The sequence below is a fragment of the Phyllobates terribilis genome, unplaced genomic scaffold, assembly GCF_046119375.1.
Source record: "Phyllobates terribilis strain yellow unplaced genomic scaffold, ASM4611937v1 Scaffold_5__5_contigs__length_657084704, whole genome shotgun sequence".
Lineage (NCBI taxonomy): Eukaryota > Metazoa > Chordata > Amphibia > Anura > Dendrobatidae > Phyllobates > Phyllobates terribilis.
The window spans coordinates 479,964,658-479,976,920 of record NW_027362765.1 but is presented as its reverse complement, the minus strand read 5'-3'; the positions used below and the strand labels follow the sequence as shown (position 1 = coordinate 479,976,920).

At 39.5% G+C, this 12,263-nt stretch overlaps 1 protein-coding gene across 1 annotated transcript in view; it reads right to left on the bottom strand.

The window, feature by feature from the left end:
- PCDH15 (protocadherin related 15) overlaps positions 1-12,263 on the bottom strand; it is a 2,836,044-nt gene that overhangs the window by 1,239,331 nt on the left and 1,584,450 nt on the right. Inside the window, exon 17 of the mRNA XM_073685487.1 lies at positions 7,538-7,631. Coding sequence (XP_073541588.1) covers positions 7,538-7,631 — 94 coding nt within the window. The remainder of the gene's footprint in view (positions 1-7,537; positions 7,632-12,263) is intronic.

Sequence of the window (12,263 nt, the reverse complement as noted above, 5' to 3'; positions counted from 1 at the left end):
GATCGTTGGCTTCAGCTGGAATGGGCGTGACGGTAAGTATGGTTTAATTTAGAACAATAAAGGATTGTGTCTTTATTTCAATTAAAGGACATTATTCTGGGTGTTTGTGTTTTTTTTAACTTTGACTATGGGGTTAGTAATGGGGGTGTCTTATAGACGCCTCTCCATTACTAACCTGGGCTTGATGTCAGCTGGCATTATAAGCTGACATCAACCCCAACCCTATTACCCCCTGCCACCGCACCAGGGCAGCGTGGAAGAGCGAGGCTAAGTGCCAGAATTGGCGCATCCTATGAATGCGCCATTTCTGGGGCGGCTGACGGCTGGTGTTTCTAGCCTGGGAGGGGGCCAATATTCATGGCTCCCTTCCTGGGCTATTAATATCAGCCCCCAGCTGTCTGCCTAGCCTTTGCTAGCTATTAAATTAGGGGGGACCCTACGTCATTTTTTTTGGGGTGTCCCCCATTTTAATAGCTAGTAAAGGCTATGTATTCAGCTGGGGGCTGATATTAGTAGCCTGGGAAGCTCCGTGGGTATTACCCCCTTCCCAGGCTTCAAACATCTGCCCCAGCCGTCTGCTTAACCTCCGCTAGAGCCTAAAATTAAGGGGAACCCCACGCCAATTTTTTTAATAATAAATCCTTTATTTTAATACTAAATGACAAGTACAGTAACCAACACTATCACTGTACTTCATATATATGTGACTGACATGTTTCTATCTATCTAATCTATGTGTGAAGCTCTATTCTGTCTGTTATAAATTGTCGGGTACCGCTGCTGAATTGCCGGCCGGCTTTTTTAAAGAGACGGTGCATGAAAACACTATTATTTTTTTTGATAAATCCTTTACGCTAAATGACAAGTACAGTAAGCAACACTGTCACTGTACTTCGTATATATGTGGCTGACATGTTTCTATCTATCTAATCTATGTGTGAAGCTCTATTCTGTCTGTTATAAATTGTCGGGTACCGCTGCTGAATTGCCGGCCGGCTTTTTTAAAGAGACGGTGCATGAAAACACTATTATTTTTTTTGATAAATCCTTTACGCTAAATGACAAGTACAGTAAGCAGCACTTTCACTGTACTTCGTATATATGTGGCTGACATGTTTATATCTATCTAATCTATGTGTGAAGCTCTATTCTTTCGGTTCTAAATTGTCGGGTACAGGTGTATGCCGCTGCTGAATTGCCGGCTTTTCATGTTTCACTGTTGGCACTGTTCCCATCGATTTGGGCAATCACTGTAATGCCACAACCACCATGGCTGTGGCATTACAGTGAGTGGCAGACAATCCCTGCATGATTGGTGCTCTAAATAGCGCCAGACATGCAGGACACGCATTTGGTGCACGAACAGTTATCGAACATAACCTCGAACAGCCGAATTTTTTGCAAATCGTTCGGGTTCGTCGAACAACTCGAACACCGCCCAAAACAGCTCGAATTTGAGATTGGCGAACAGTTCTAGTCGAACACCGCTCATCTCTAGTCTCAAACGAAAATACAATAAACAAGCATTTTTAAAAGAAAAAAAATCTTGTTGTTCGCCAAAAAATAAATCAGGCAGACGTACCTTTGGTTCCACAAAATGTGCTCCAGAACAGCTACTCACGTGTTGTTGGAGCTTGGCCCCCTCCAGAGAGAGTCCCTGCAAGCGTTGAGCCAAATCTTGAACCGAGACCATGATGGAAAACTGGAGGTCTTTCCTTAGAGAAAAATTTTTTTTTTTTTCTTTTATGGCTGGACTTACTGTTATGATCTGCTACAGGGACTAAGGAAAGACAGGAGATCTGTCCCTACAATAGAACTAAACTAGATCCCTACGATGTAACAGGAAACCTGATCCTGCGATCAGACCCGCTAAAGTCCTCGGCTAGTCTGTACGAAGACCTATAGATGTGAGGGAGGGATCCCTACAAGAACTAGGGACTGGGATAAGTTGGACACCTCCTAGCAGAAATAGTAGCAGTCAAAGACAAAACACACAACAAAAAGCATAGAGGTCAGAAGACCTAGCAAAACTAACAGAGAACGGCAACAGAGCACCAAGCTAGCTCAAGAGTAGTAAATACAATGAAGTCCAGCAAGGCCAGGAGGGCGGAGCCGGATTAAATAGGCAAAAATGGTCATGTGACCAGCAAACTAAAAAAAACCTAACAGGAGAGTTCTAACAGCACTGTGGCTAACCTCCCTAGATGTGGACGGAAAAGAAAAATTGACAAGAGATTTCAACGCAAGATTGTGTGGATGGTGGATAAAGAACCTTGACTAACATCCAAACAAGTTCAAGCTGCCCTGCAGTCCGAGGGTACAACAGTGTCAACCCGTACTATCCGTCGGCGTCTGAATGAAAAGGGACTGTATGGTAGGATACCCAGGAAGACAACACTTCTTACTCTGGGACATAAAAAAGTCAGGCTGGAGTGTGCCAAAACTTGCCTGAGAAAGCCTAAAATGTTTTGGAAGAATGTTCTCTGGTCAGATGAGACAAAAGTAGAGCTTTTTGGCAAAAAGCATCAACATAGAGTGTACAGGAAAAAAGAGGCATTCAAAGAAAAGAACACGGTCCCTACAGTCAAACATGGTGGAGGATCCCTGATGTTTTGGTGTTGCTTTGCTGCCTCTGGCGCTGGACTGCTTGACCGTGTGCATGGCATTATGAAGTCTGAAGACTGCCACCAAATTTTGCAGCATAATGTAGGGCCCAGTGTGAGAAAGCTGGGTCTCCCTCAGAGGTCATGGGTCTTCCAGCAGGACAATAACCCAAAACACACTTCCAAAAGCACTATAAAATGGTTTGAGAGAAAGCACTGGAGACTTCTAAGGTGGCCAGCATTGAGTCCAGACCTGAATCCCCTAGAACACCTGTGGAGAGATCTCAAAATGGCAGTTTGGAGAAGGCACCCTTCAAATATCAGGGACCTGGAGCAGTTTGCCAAAGAAGAATGGTCTACAATTCCAGCAGAGCATTGTAAGAAACTCATTGATGGTTACCGGTAGCGGTTGTTCGCAGTTATTTTGGCTAAAGGTTGTGCAACCAAGTATTAGGCTGAGGGTGCCAATACTTTTGTCTCGCCCATTTTTGGAGTTTTGTGTGAAATGATCAATGATTTGATTTTTGCTTCATTCTCTTTTGTGTTTTTTCCTTACAAGCAAATTAAATGAAGATAATAATACCAAAGAATTTGTGATTGCAATCATTTTCAGGAAGAAACTGATTATTATCTGACAGAATTGCAAGGGTGCCAATACTTTTGGCCACCACTGTATACGAATGTCTGAGGCCTCCTTTACATATAGCCATCGTATTTCACAGACATTTTTATCACTTGGGCCTCACAATCTTAATTCTTTAACAGTATACCATTGGAGAGTATGAGGAAACTCACATAAATATGGGGAGAAAAGCTGTTGTCCTTGGTATGATTTGAAGCCAGTACTACCAAGCTAATACCCCAGCCACTGCACTGTCCCTTTTAAGAAGCAGTCAGACAGCTGTATTACTTGTGTGAGGATCAAAACCCTCTGAACTGTCCATTGGCTCTCCTGGCCTGAGCATGACAGCTGCACAGAAATAAATGCTGTCAAGCTCAAGTCAGGAGAGCCGACAGCCAGTCCAAGGATTGCGATGTGATCCTCGCTTGAGAAATGCGGCCATCTTACTGCACCCTTATGAGGATTTCTGGACCATCACAGTACTTATTGAAATTTCCATTTAATTACTTTTATTTCACATTATCTGAATTTTTGCTAATTTCTTGCATCCTGTAACTAGATATATTCCCCATGCAAAAAATATGCAGCATTTTTCAATGAGTTTTTGCAATTTATTATTCTTACTTTAGACAGTTATTAGTATTACAGATAAAAACCCTCTCATCTAAAGGTACCACAAATTCATATTATGCAGGCAATTATAAAGGATATTAGCACTGAGGTGATGTCTGTTCTTATCTTGCTCTCTATGTTTATTATGTCTCTATTCCATTTAGTGGCAGAATTGGATAATAAACAATGCCATTGCGCATATTAGAATGTTTGCTTGAATTTACTGTGATAAAATGGCAGCTGGCACTGTATATGAATATCAGCGCTGCCATAAAAACATTTTCAGTAATGATGCAAAGTTGTTAAACATAAAGGCCAACCTTGCAAAGCACATCATCGCTAGAACACTGCAGGTCACAGTAACATGGTAGATAAAACCCGTTATGGTTCACTACATACAGAATTAAAAGCTTGCTGCTTCCTATTTTTTCAAAGAGCTATGAAAACAAGGGCATGAAGTGACCTAAACTAACATTTGTGCTTTTATGAAGTGTAAATTATAGTGGTGCAGCATTAATTTAAAGTGACTACATTATAAAGCATGGCTGACAATATGTCGAACTATGTAAAGCTGCAGTTAAAATTCCCTGAATCCAGTAAAATTGATTTAAAGTCCTATCCATTAAAAACATTTGCTATAAATTACATTTCCAAAATCATTTGGCCATCAATATACTGAAAAATCTAAATCAAAAAGTAAAAGTAAAAAAATAATAAATATATATATATATATATATATATATATACACATTTATGGCTACGGCTAGGGATGGGTGGAGATGAGCACTAGTTAACCTCCACTAAACTCTATAGACAACAAGAGTAGACAAAACAGGGGGAGATGGCTTAGCTTTAGATGAACTCCAAATAAGCACAAGGCCTCAAGCTCCAGAGAGGACGAAGTACTGCTCCTTCTAAGCTTCACAAGTAGAAATGAATATAGCCAGTGACTCCCTCTCAGACACACCAGGTTTATAAAGACTTCTTATCTAAGAAGCTGTCTGCAATGCTAAATGTAGAGATCTCCTGCAACCCACTGCAGGGCAACTGTCTGTCACCTCTTACACACCCATGGCATAATGAGTAGTTAAAAATCTACACCAAAAATATAAGTAAAAAACGCAGCAAAAATGCACGTTTTTGCTGCTGCGTTTTTCATGTCAAGGGACGCAGAAATGGTGCAGAAATTTCTGCACTAAGTACTCAACATATGTGCACATTCTCTGTTTACGTACAGCTGTCGTGGGAGCTGAGAACAGCTGATAAATGGTTTTGCCAGTTATTCGAACACCACCAAAATGATATTGATGAACTTTCTCTGGGATACATCATCAATGTCATAGTAGTGAAATGCCCTATTGATAGGATTGATTTGGTGTCTCTTACTTCTGCCTGTCCTAATAAACAGAATGCTTGAACAATATCTGCTAGCAATGCAAAAGACCTGGCAGGTGACTGCCAATGTAACATTACAATGCCTCTCAATGGTTGATTCTGGAGTTACCCTCCAATGTGTATAAGTAAAGAATTTTCTCTATCTACAAGGCTAAGTTCTCACAATGAGAATTTGGTGCATTTTTTCTTCTGCATATTTTTGTTTGCAAAAGAAAGCAGTGTATTATAGATCCAGCAAAGTTTATGGGATTTATATAGATATCATTTCCATGTTTTTTTACAGTGTGAAAATTATCTTGTGTTTTGATTTTGAAATCTGTAAAGACAGTTTCTCCTATGATAAATTTGGGTTTAATTTGAAGATTTTCCCCACGGAATTGAATGGAATGAGGTAAATCCGCAGATCAAAAAAGCACCTGCATTTTTAATGCGTCCAGGACTTTGTCAATAAAGTTTTGTTAAAGCAAAGTAATGGGAAGTTTCCAAAACACAGTAGTTTTCTTTAAAGCATGATATTTCCCCCACCCTAAAAAAATACAGCTGAAAAAGTGCAATAATAATGTACAGCATCAAAAATATCATCATGGAAAATTAAGAAACTTTTTCTGATTTCCAAAGGTGTTTTTGAAAATAGCACATCATTTGTCCACAGGTTATATGCGGTATTGCATTTCAGCTCTATTGAAGTACAGAGGTATTATTCATTAGGATAGATTTCTTTGGTTAGCAATTGTTCAATAAAAACAAACCCTTTATTCTATGACAATTTTGAGAACTATATGCATGTAAACGTAAAAAATACTGTTATTGTGAACAGTTAAGCAAGTTGAAGATGAAATGATCTCTAAAGTTAAAGATAACACATTTGCTTTGCATCCGAGGCAAAAAAATAAATATATTTTCATTTTTTACATATTAAAAATTTCAAATAGGAAAATGGGCCAATGCAAAAGTTTGGGCACCCCTTTTGCAATTATGACAGCTTATAAACACTCTTTGTAGCCAGCCAAGAGTGTTTCAATTCTTGTTTGAGGGATTTTCATCCATTCTTCCTTGGAAAAGTCTTCCAGTTCTGTGAGATTCCTGGGTTGTCTTGCAGGTAAGGCTATTTTGAGGTCTAGCTGCAGATTTTCAATGATGTTCAGATCAGCGACTGTGGTGGCCATTGTAAAACCTTCAGCTTGCGCCTTTTGAGGTTGTCTATTGTGGATTTTGCCATGTGTTTAGGATCATCATTATCCATTTGTAGAAGCCATCCTCTTTTGAACTTCAGCTTTTTTACATATTCATTCATAGTGTTACCCACTACTGCTCTGCTTTCCTGCTAATAGGGCAGGGGTCTTAATTTATGACCTTCATTGTACATAGTGGCCCCTATTCATCAAGGCCGACCATTTTCTTGTTGGTCTTGAAGAAGAGGCACGGTAGAGTGAGACGTTCTTGACTCATGAATCTGGAGCATCTGACGAGTGGCATGTGCTTCGGTGTGGATCCAGAAATCTTTCTCTAGGCCCTGTAAATATATATCCTAATTAGGGGGTTAGTTCCTGTTTGAGAAATCCTGGGTGCAAACACATGAAAATATAAGCCCCGATTTGTCAAAGCAATTTTGCCAGAATTTTGGAATAAATTGCTTTGAAAAGTCACAAAATTTTGGTGCAACTTTGAGTTGTGCCACATTTTTGTGACTTTTTATAGCAGTTTATGCCAAAATTCTAGCAAAATTGCTTTGATGAATTGTCGCATATATTTCACTGTATTTGCACCCAGGATTTCCCAAACAGGAACTATAATCTTCCCCCCAAAAAAGGTCCCTTTCCCATTTGCCAATGCAACATAGACACATTTCAGTGCCATTATGAGAGTCATGGCTGTGTAGCCTCTCAATTGAAATCTATAAGTATTATGGAAACAGGAAAGCACGAAAAGTTTGTCCCTTAGCTGCTGTAGATTTCAATAGAGAAAACTGCTTGCAAGCATGGCCACCTATTCGTTGCTGCTGACACAGTCGCTTTGAATCTCCTAAGAGGGAGCAGTGGATTACCATTCTCCAAATATGTAGAAATTTTTGTCACCTCAGGTTAATATATCCTATGTTAGGTGGAAATACCTCTTTAATTTTACACTTAAAAGATCAAGTTTAGCAATAAACAATATATTTAATATTCAGTCTCATTACTCTGCATTATGTCGTCAACTGCAATATACTGGAGCTATGTGCTTCACAGAAATAGAATTATTTACATGCAGTTACTGAGTGACTAAATACAATTTAAAAAAATCAACAATTGAAAAGCAAACTTACACCATCAGGCCGGCCATCTGATGCTGTCACGATCAAAATGTAGCGGTCTGTACTTTCTCTGTCTAAAGGTTTTGCCAAGATTAAAAGTCCAGAGCTAGAAACAAAATTAGAATATGTGGTTTAGAACATTTTGTGAACTAACATACATAATAATTATTATTTAGAGCATAAAAAAGGTAGATATTACATATTATACATTCACAAATATAGTAAAAAAAGTTACATTTAGCAGTTAAAGTAGTGACGAAAGGATAGGAAATTTTTAATTAGCATATGTTAGAAAAAAGATTAGATTTTCAAATTACATAGATAGAGATTTAGAAATAAAATTTAGTTTCGGACCTCCCCTTTAAATTCCAATCTGTGCCTACAGGCACCATGGATGATCTGGTATATATTTGTGTAGAATAAATTTACTGTGTTTTCTTTATACGTAAACCTAACTATATGAACCATAGATGTAAATTCCCTAATATATCAATTCTCTCTACACTTATATATAAGTTTAGGTTTGGTAAAGCTGAAGTTTCATTAAATTCTAGCATTATAGAACATTTCAAGAAATGTGCCACAAATTCCTATTTATTTCTAAGTTCGCAATTGACTTACTGTCATACATTATATATGTGATTTAGTATTATTGTAAATTGTGGTATTATATTTGTAACTAATGTAAGTGCCAGGTTTATGCATTTTAAATGTATTACTTGTCTTAAATTACACCTCAGCGTGAAATATCGTCATTTATATTGGAAACATGTTTCTGCCTTACTCATAAGAGTACCACTGTGTTTGTTTCTTAGCTGCAATCCATTGAGCGTTTCAATAGACGCTCATAGAAGCTCATTAAGGACACATTATTGTGTTAGTGTCACAAGGTTAATCTGTAGAAAACAGAACAATTCTGTAAGTGGAATTATCAGCAAATGCACAAAGAGAACCTAATTTAAGAGATAATTTGCTAAATAATATATTGGGCTATATGTTAGCTAAATGCAAATCTAAACTAAAAACTCTTATTAATGTAGACATAAAAGGAAGGAAACATAATGAGTAATAATGTCCTACTATTTATTTTCCTAATACAATATACTTTTATACTTTAGGTTTTATTCTACAAAGTGCTACTTATTTAGTATGGACAAAATGTGATAATCTGCTAAAAAGTATTAAATATAAGGCCGTGTTCCAGCTTCAATGGAAATATGGTATGTATGTGCGTAAGTTTCTGTTCCAAATAATCAAAGTATTGGAATATGTCTTAACTAGAGATGAGTGAATCAAACTTAAAAATTTGCAGTTTGTACCAGATAGTTAGTGTCCCATACTAAACTCTGAACATGGACTTCTCCTGGAAGTCCGTTGCAATGTTCGGAGTTCCAGGAGAAAGGAGGAAGGAAAGAGAGAGACAAATTTCTAGCTCAAAAGTTTGCATTCCCATTGTTTTCAATGGTGTTCTTAATCTGGTTCAAGTTTGGGTACAGTTCTGGTACCCGAACCGAACATTGGAATAAAGTTAGGGTCAATTACCAGAACTAAAACTTCTAAGGGTCTGCTCATCTCTAGTCATAACTATAGGGTGGGCCATTTATATGGATACGCCTAAATTAAATGGGAATGGTTGGTGATATCAACTTTCTGTTTGTGGCACATTAGTATATGGGAGGGGGAAAACTTTTCCTGATGGGTGGTGACCATGGCAGCCATTTTGAAGTTGGCCATTTTGGATCCAACTTTATTTTTTTCAATGGGAAGAGGGTCATGTGACACATCAAACTTATTGAGAATTTCATAAGAAAAACAATGGTTTGCTTGGTTTTAAAGTAACTTTATTATTTCTTGAGTTTTTTACAAGTCTATGACCACTTTTAAAATGTGTTCAAAGTGTTGCCCAACTTTGTCAATGCAACCCTCTTCTCCCACTCTTGACACACTGATAGCAACACCACAGAAGAAATGGTAGCACAGGCTTCCAGTATCCATTGTTTCAGATGCTGCACTATGGGCTTTTGTCTTCAGTGCTCCAAATATGCAAATTTTTAAGGTAATTACCAAGGAGGCGTTGCTCACAGAATTCTCAGTGGGTGGGTCTTTTAACTGTTCTGCATAGTTACTCTGAGAGCAAAACAACTTTGCTAAAGTCCATAAAGATTGTTATATTTGGCATACAAAATAAAAGGATCCATATGGTAAAGTTAAAAAAATAAATGAATACTCAGGGGAGTAGTGTAAATAAAACAAATGTAAAAACTGGGTAATTTTAACTTGGTGACTTGTCCTCTTCAACTAGAAGATCGGCCCTTGGGCCTTTTTAAGTATATTGCTCTTGCTCTACCCCAAATGTCTCTGTGATTAGCAGTACAAGATATAACTGATGGGCATAAAATGTAGTGATAGGCGAGCACTAAAATGCTCGGGTGCTCGATGCTCGGGTTGAGTACATTGGAATACTCGGGTGCTCAACCCGAGCAACAAGCCTAATGTAAGTCTATGGGAAACTCGAGCATTTTTCAGACGGCTCCCCCTGGCGGTCTGCAGAGGGCCTAAAAATTGCACAAATCGATGGGAACAGTGCTTAAATGACATGGGGAAAGCGTGGGGAACACCGCTGGAAGCATTTCTGACTCCCAGGCCACTTTTATCAACAACGTTGTCAGAGGTATTATGCCACATTTACGGACTCACAATAAAACAAACAAAAACTAAACCAAAATGGATTTTCCTGGGAAATATGTTAAGGAACATCGTTTACAGCGTAATGACTTGTATATAAAGCAAAATAAATAATCAAAACAAAAATGCTCCTCCACACCTTGGGCTATGTTCACACGTAGCGTTTTTGATGCGTTTTTTAACTTTTGCATTGCTTTCAACCGTGAGAAATGCATTCACCAGGAAATGTAATTTTAACATTTTACAACCTTATCTGGCCATGTGGTGTGTGAGATATCATCAAACACATCGTGTTTCATTTATGAAGGAGGGACTCTGAAAGGCACAAAGCCTATTTTTATAGGGCCATCAGGCGGCCTTTATTATTCTTAAAGGGCCAGCAGTCGGCCCTCACTATTCTTAGAGAGCTATCAGTCAGCTATGTTTTATTGTTCCCATTACTAAAGAGTGGGTCTCCTATACTGTTATTGCGTATGCAGTGAGTTGCAGGGCTGCCCAAAATTTGTACGCACTCTAATACAACTTTGAAAATTTGGACATACCCCAATACCCCTCTGAAGAGACTTAGAGGAGGGCCTCCTGAAAACAATGTTCCCATTATTAGGAAGTAGGTCTCGCATTGTGTTTGCCTATGCAGTAAATGCAAGGGTTGCCAAAAATTTTGAGGCACTCAAATGCCCCTTGGAAGAGACGTGGAGGTTAGAGGGCCTCGTTAAAACAATGTTCCCATTATTAGGAAGTGGGTCTCCCATTGTGTTTGCCTATGCAGTGAATGCAAGGGTTACCAAAAAGTTGGAGGCACTCCAGTCCCCTTTGGAAGAGACGTGGAGGTCAGAGGGCCTCCTAAAAACAATGTTTCCATTATTAGGAAGTTGGTCTCCCATTGTGTTTGCCTATGCAGTGAATGCAAGGGCTGCAAAAAATTGGGAAGCACTCCAATGCCCCTTGGAAGAGACAAGGAGGAGGGACTCAAAAAAAAATGTTCCCATTAGAAACGAGCGGGTCTCCTATACTTGTAATTAGTGTTGAGCCACCCCCGTAGTGTTCGAGTTCGGTTCGGTTCGTCGAACACCCGTGTGTTCGCCGAACTGTTCGTCGAACTGTTCGTCGAACACCTTCGAACACCGTTAAAACCAATGGCAGGCAAACAAAAACACATAGAAACACATAGAAAACACCTTCAAAGGTGTCCAAAAGCTGACAAACTGCTCAGAAGACACAACTAACACATGGAAAAGTGACAAGTACATATAGTCATGCGAAAAGAAAAGAGGTGGAGGAGTAAAAGGAGGGGGAGACACAGATATAGGCATGTCATGCCCTTCTAAAATCCAAAAAGTGAGAAGCCGACACGTTCAGTCCGCTTCTGCCCGTGCCACCTCCGCGTCGCCGGGTTTGTGCCAGAGCCGCGGTGAACCCTGACGGCCAGCCCCCATCTCCCAATACTGGTGCCTGTCCGCTGGTGGGTCGAGCGAGCCCCCCTGTGGTGGAGGCAGCTCTAAGCTTTTTAATTTAAATTGTCTCTCTAATTTGAATGAATACACTTTAAATCCATTTACAAGGATCGATTGGAGGGCAAGTCTCATGCCAGCAGCCGCGTAATTCCAGCTCCAGTAGTGTCCACTAAAGCTGCTGCAGTTAAAAAGCTTTTATAAGGATCGAGCTCGGCTGTCCACCGCAAGGCATCCTTCTGCCAGTCCCAGCCCCTATGCCTTGGGGTGCCTCCTGATGCTCTTCACTGAGTATCCTGTGGTCCCGAAGCATTTCCTTTGAAAAAATTAAGTGTCCAAACTACAGGTGGTGTAGCTTGCTTAACAGCCCGGGATAATCCGCTGACTAGCAGACACTGCTACTAGGCACAAAGTATTTCCTGGGCTAGATGCAGTTAAAAATTTGTAATTAGATACTCTCGTTGGATGCTGAGAAAGCATTCCATAGAGTCTCCTGGCACGCCATATATGATTCTCTTAAAAAGCTTGGGGTAGGGGTCTAGGGGACCCTTTTATAGCCAAAATCACAGCCCTGTATCGCAATACGTCACCTAGGCTGAAGA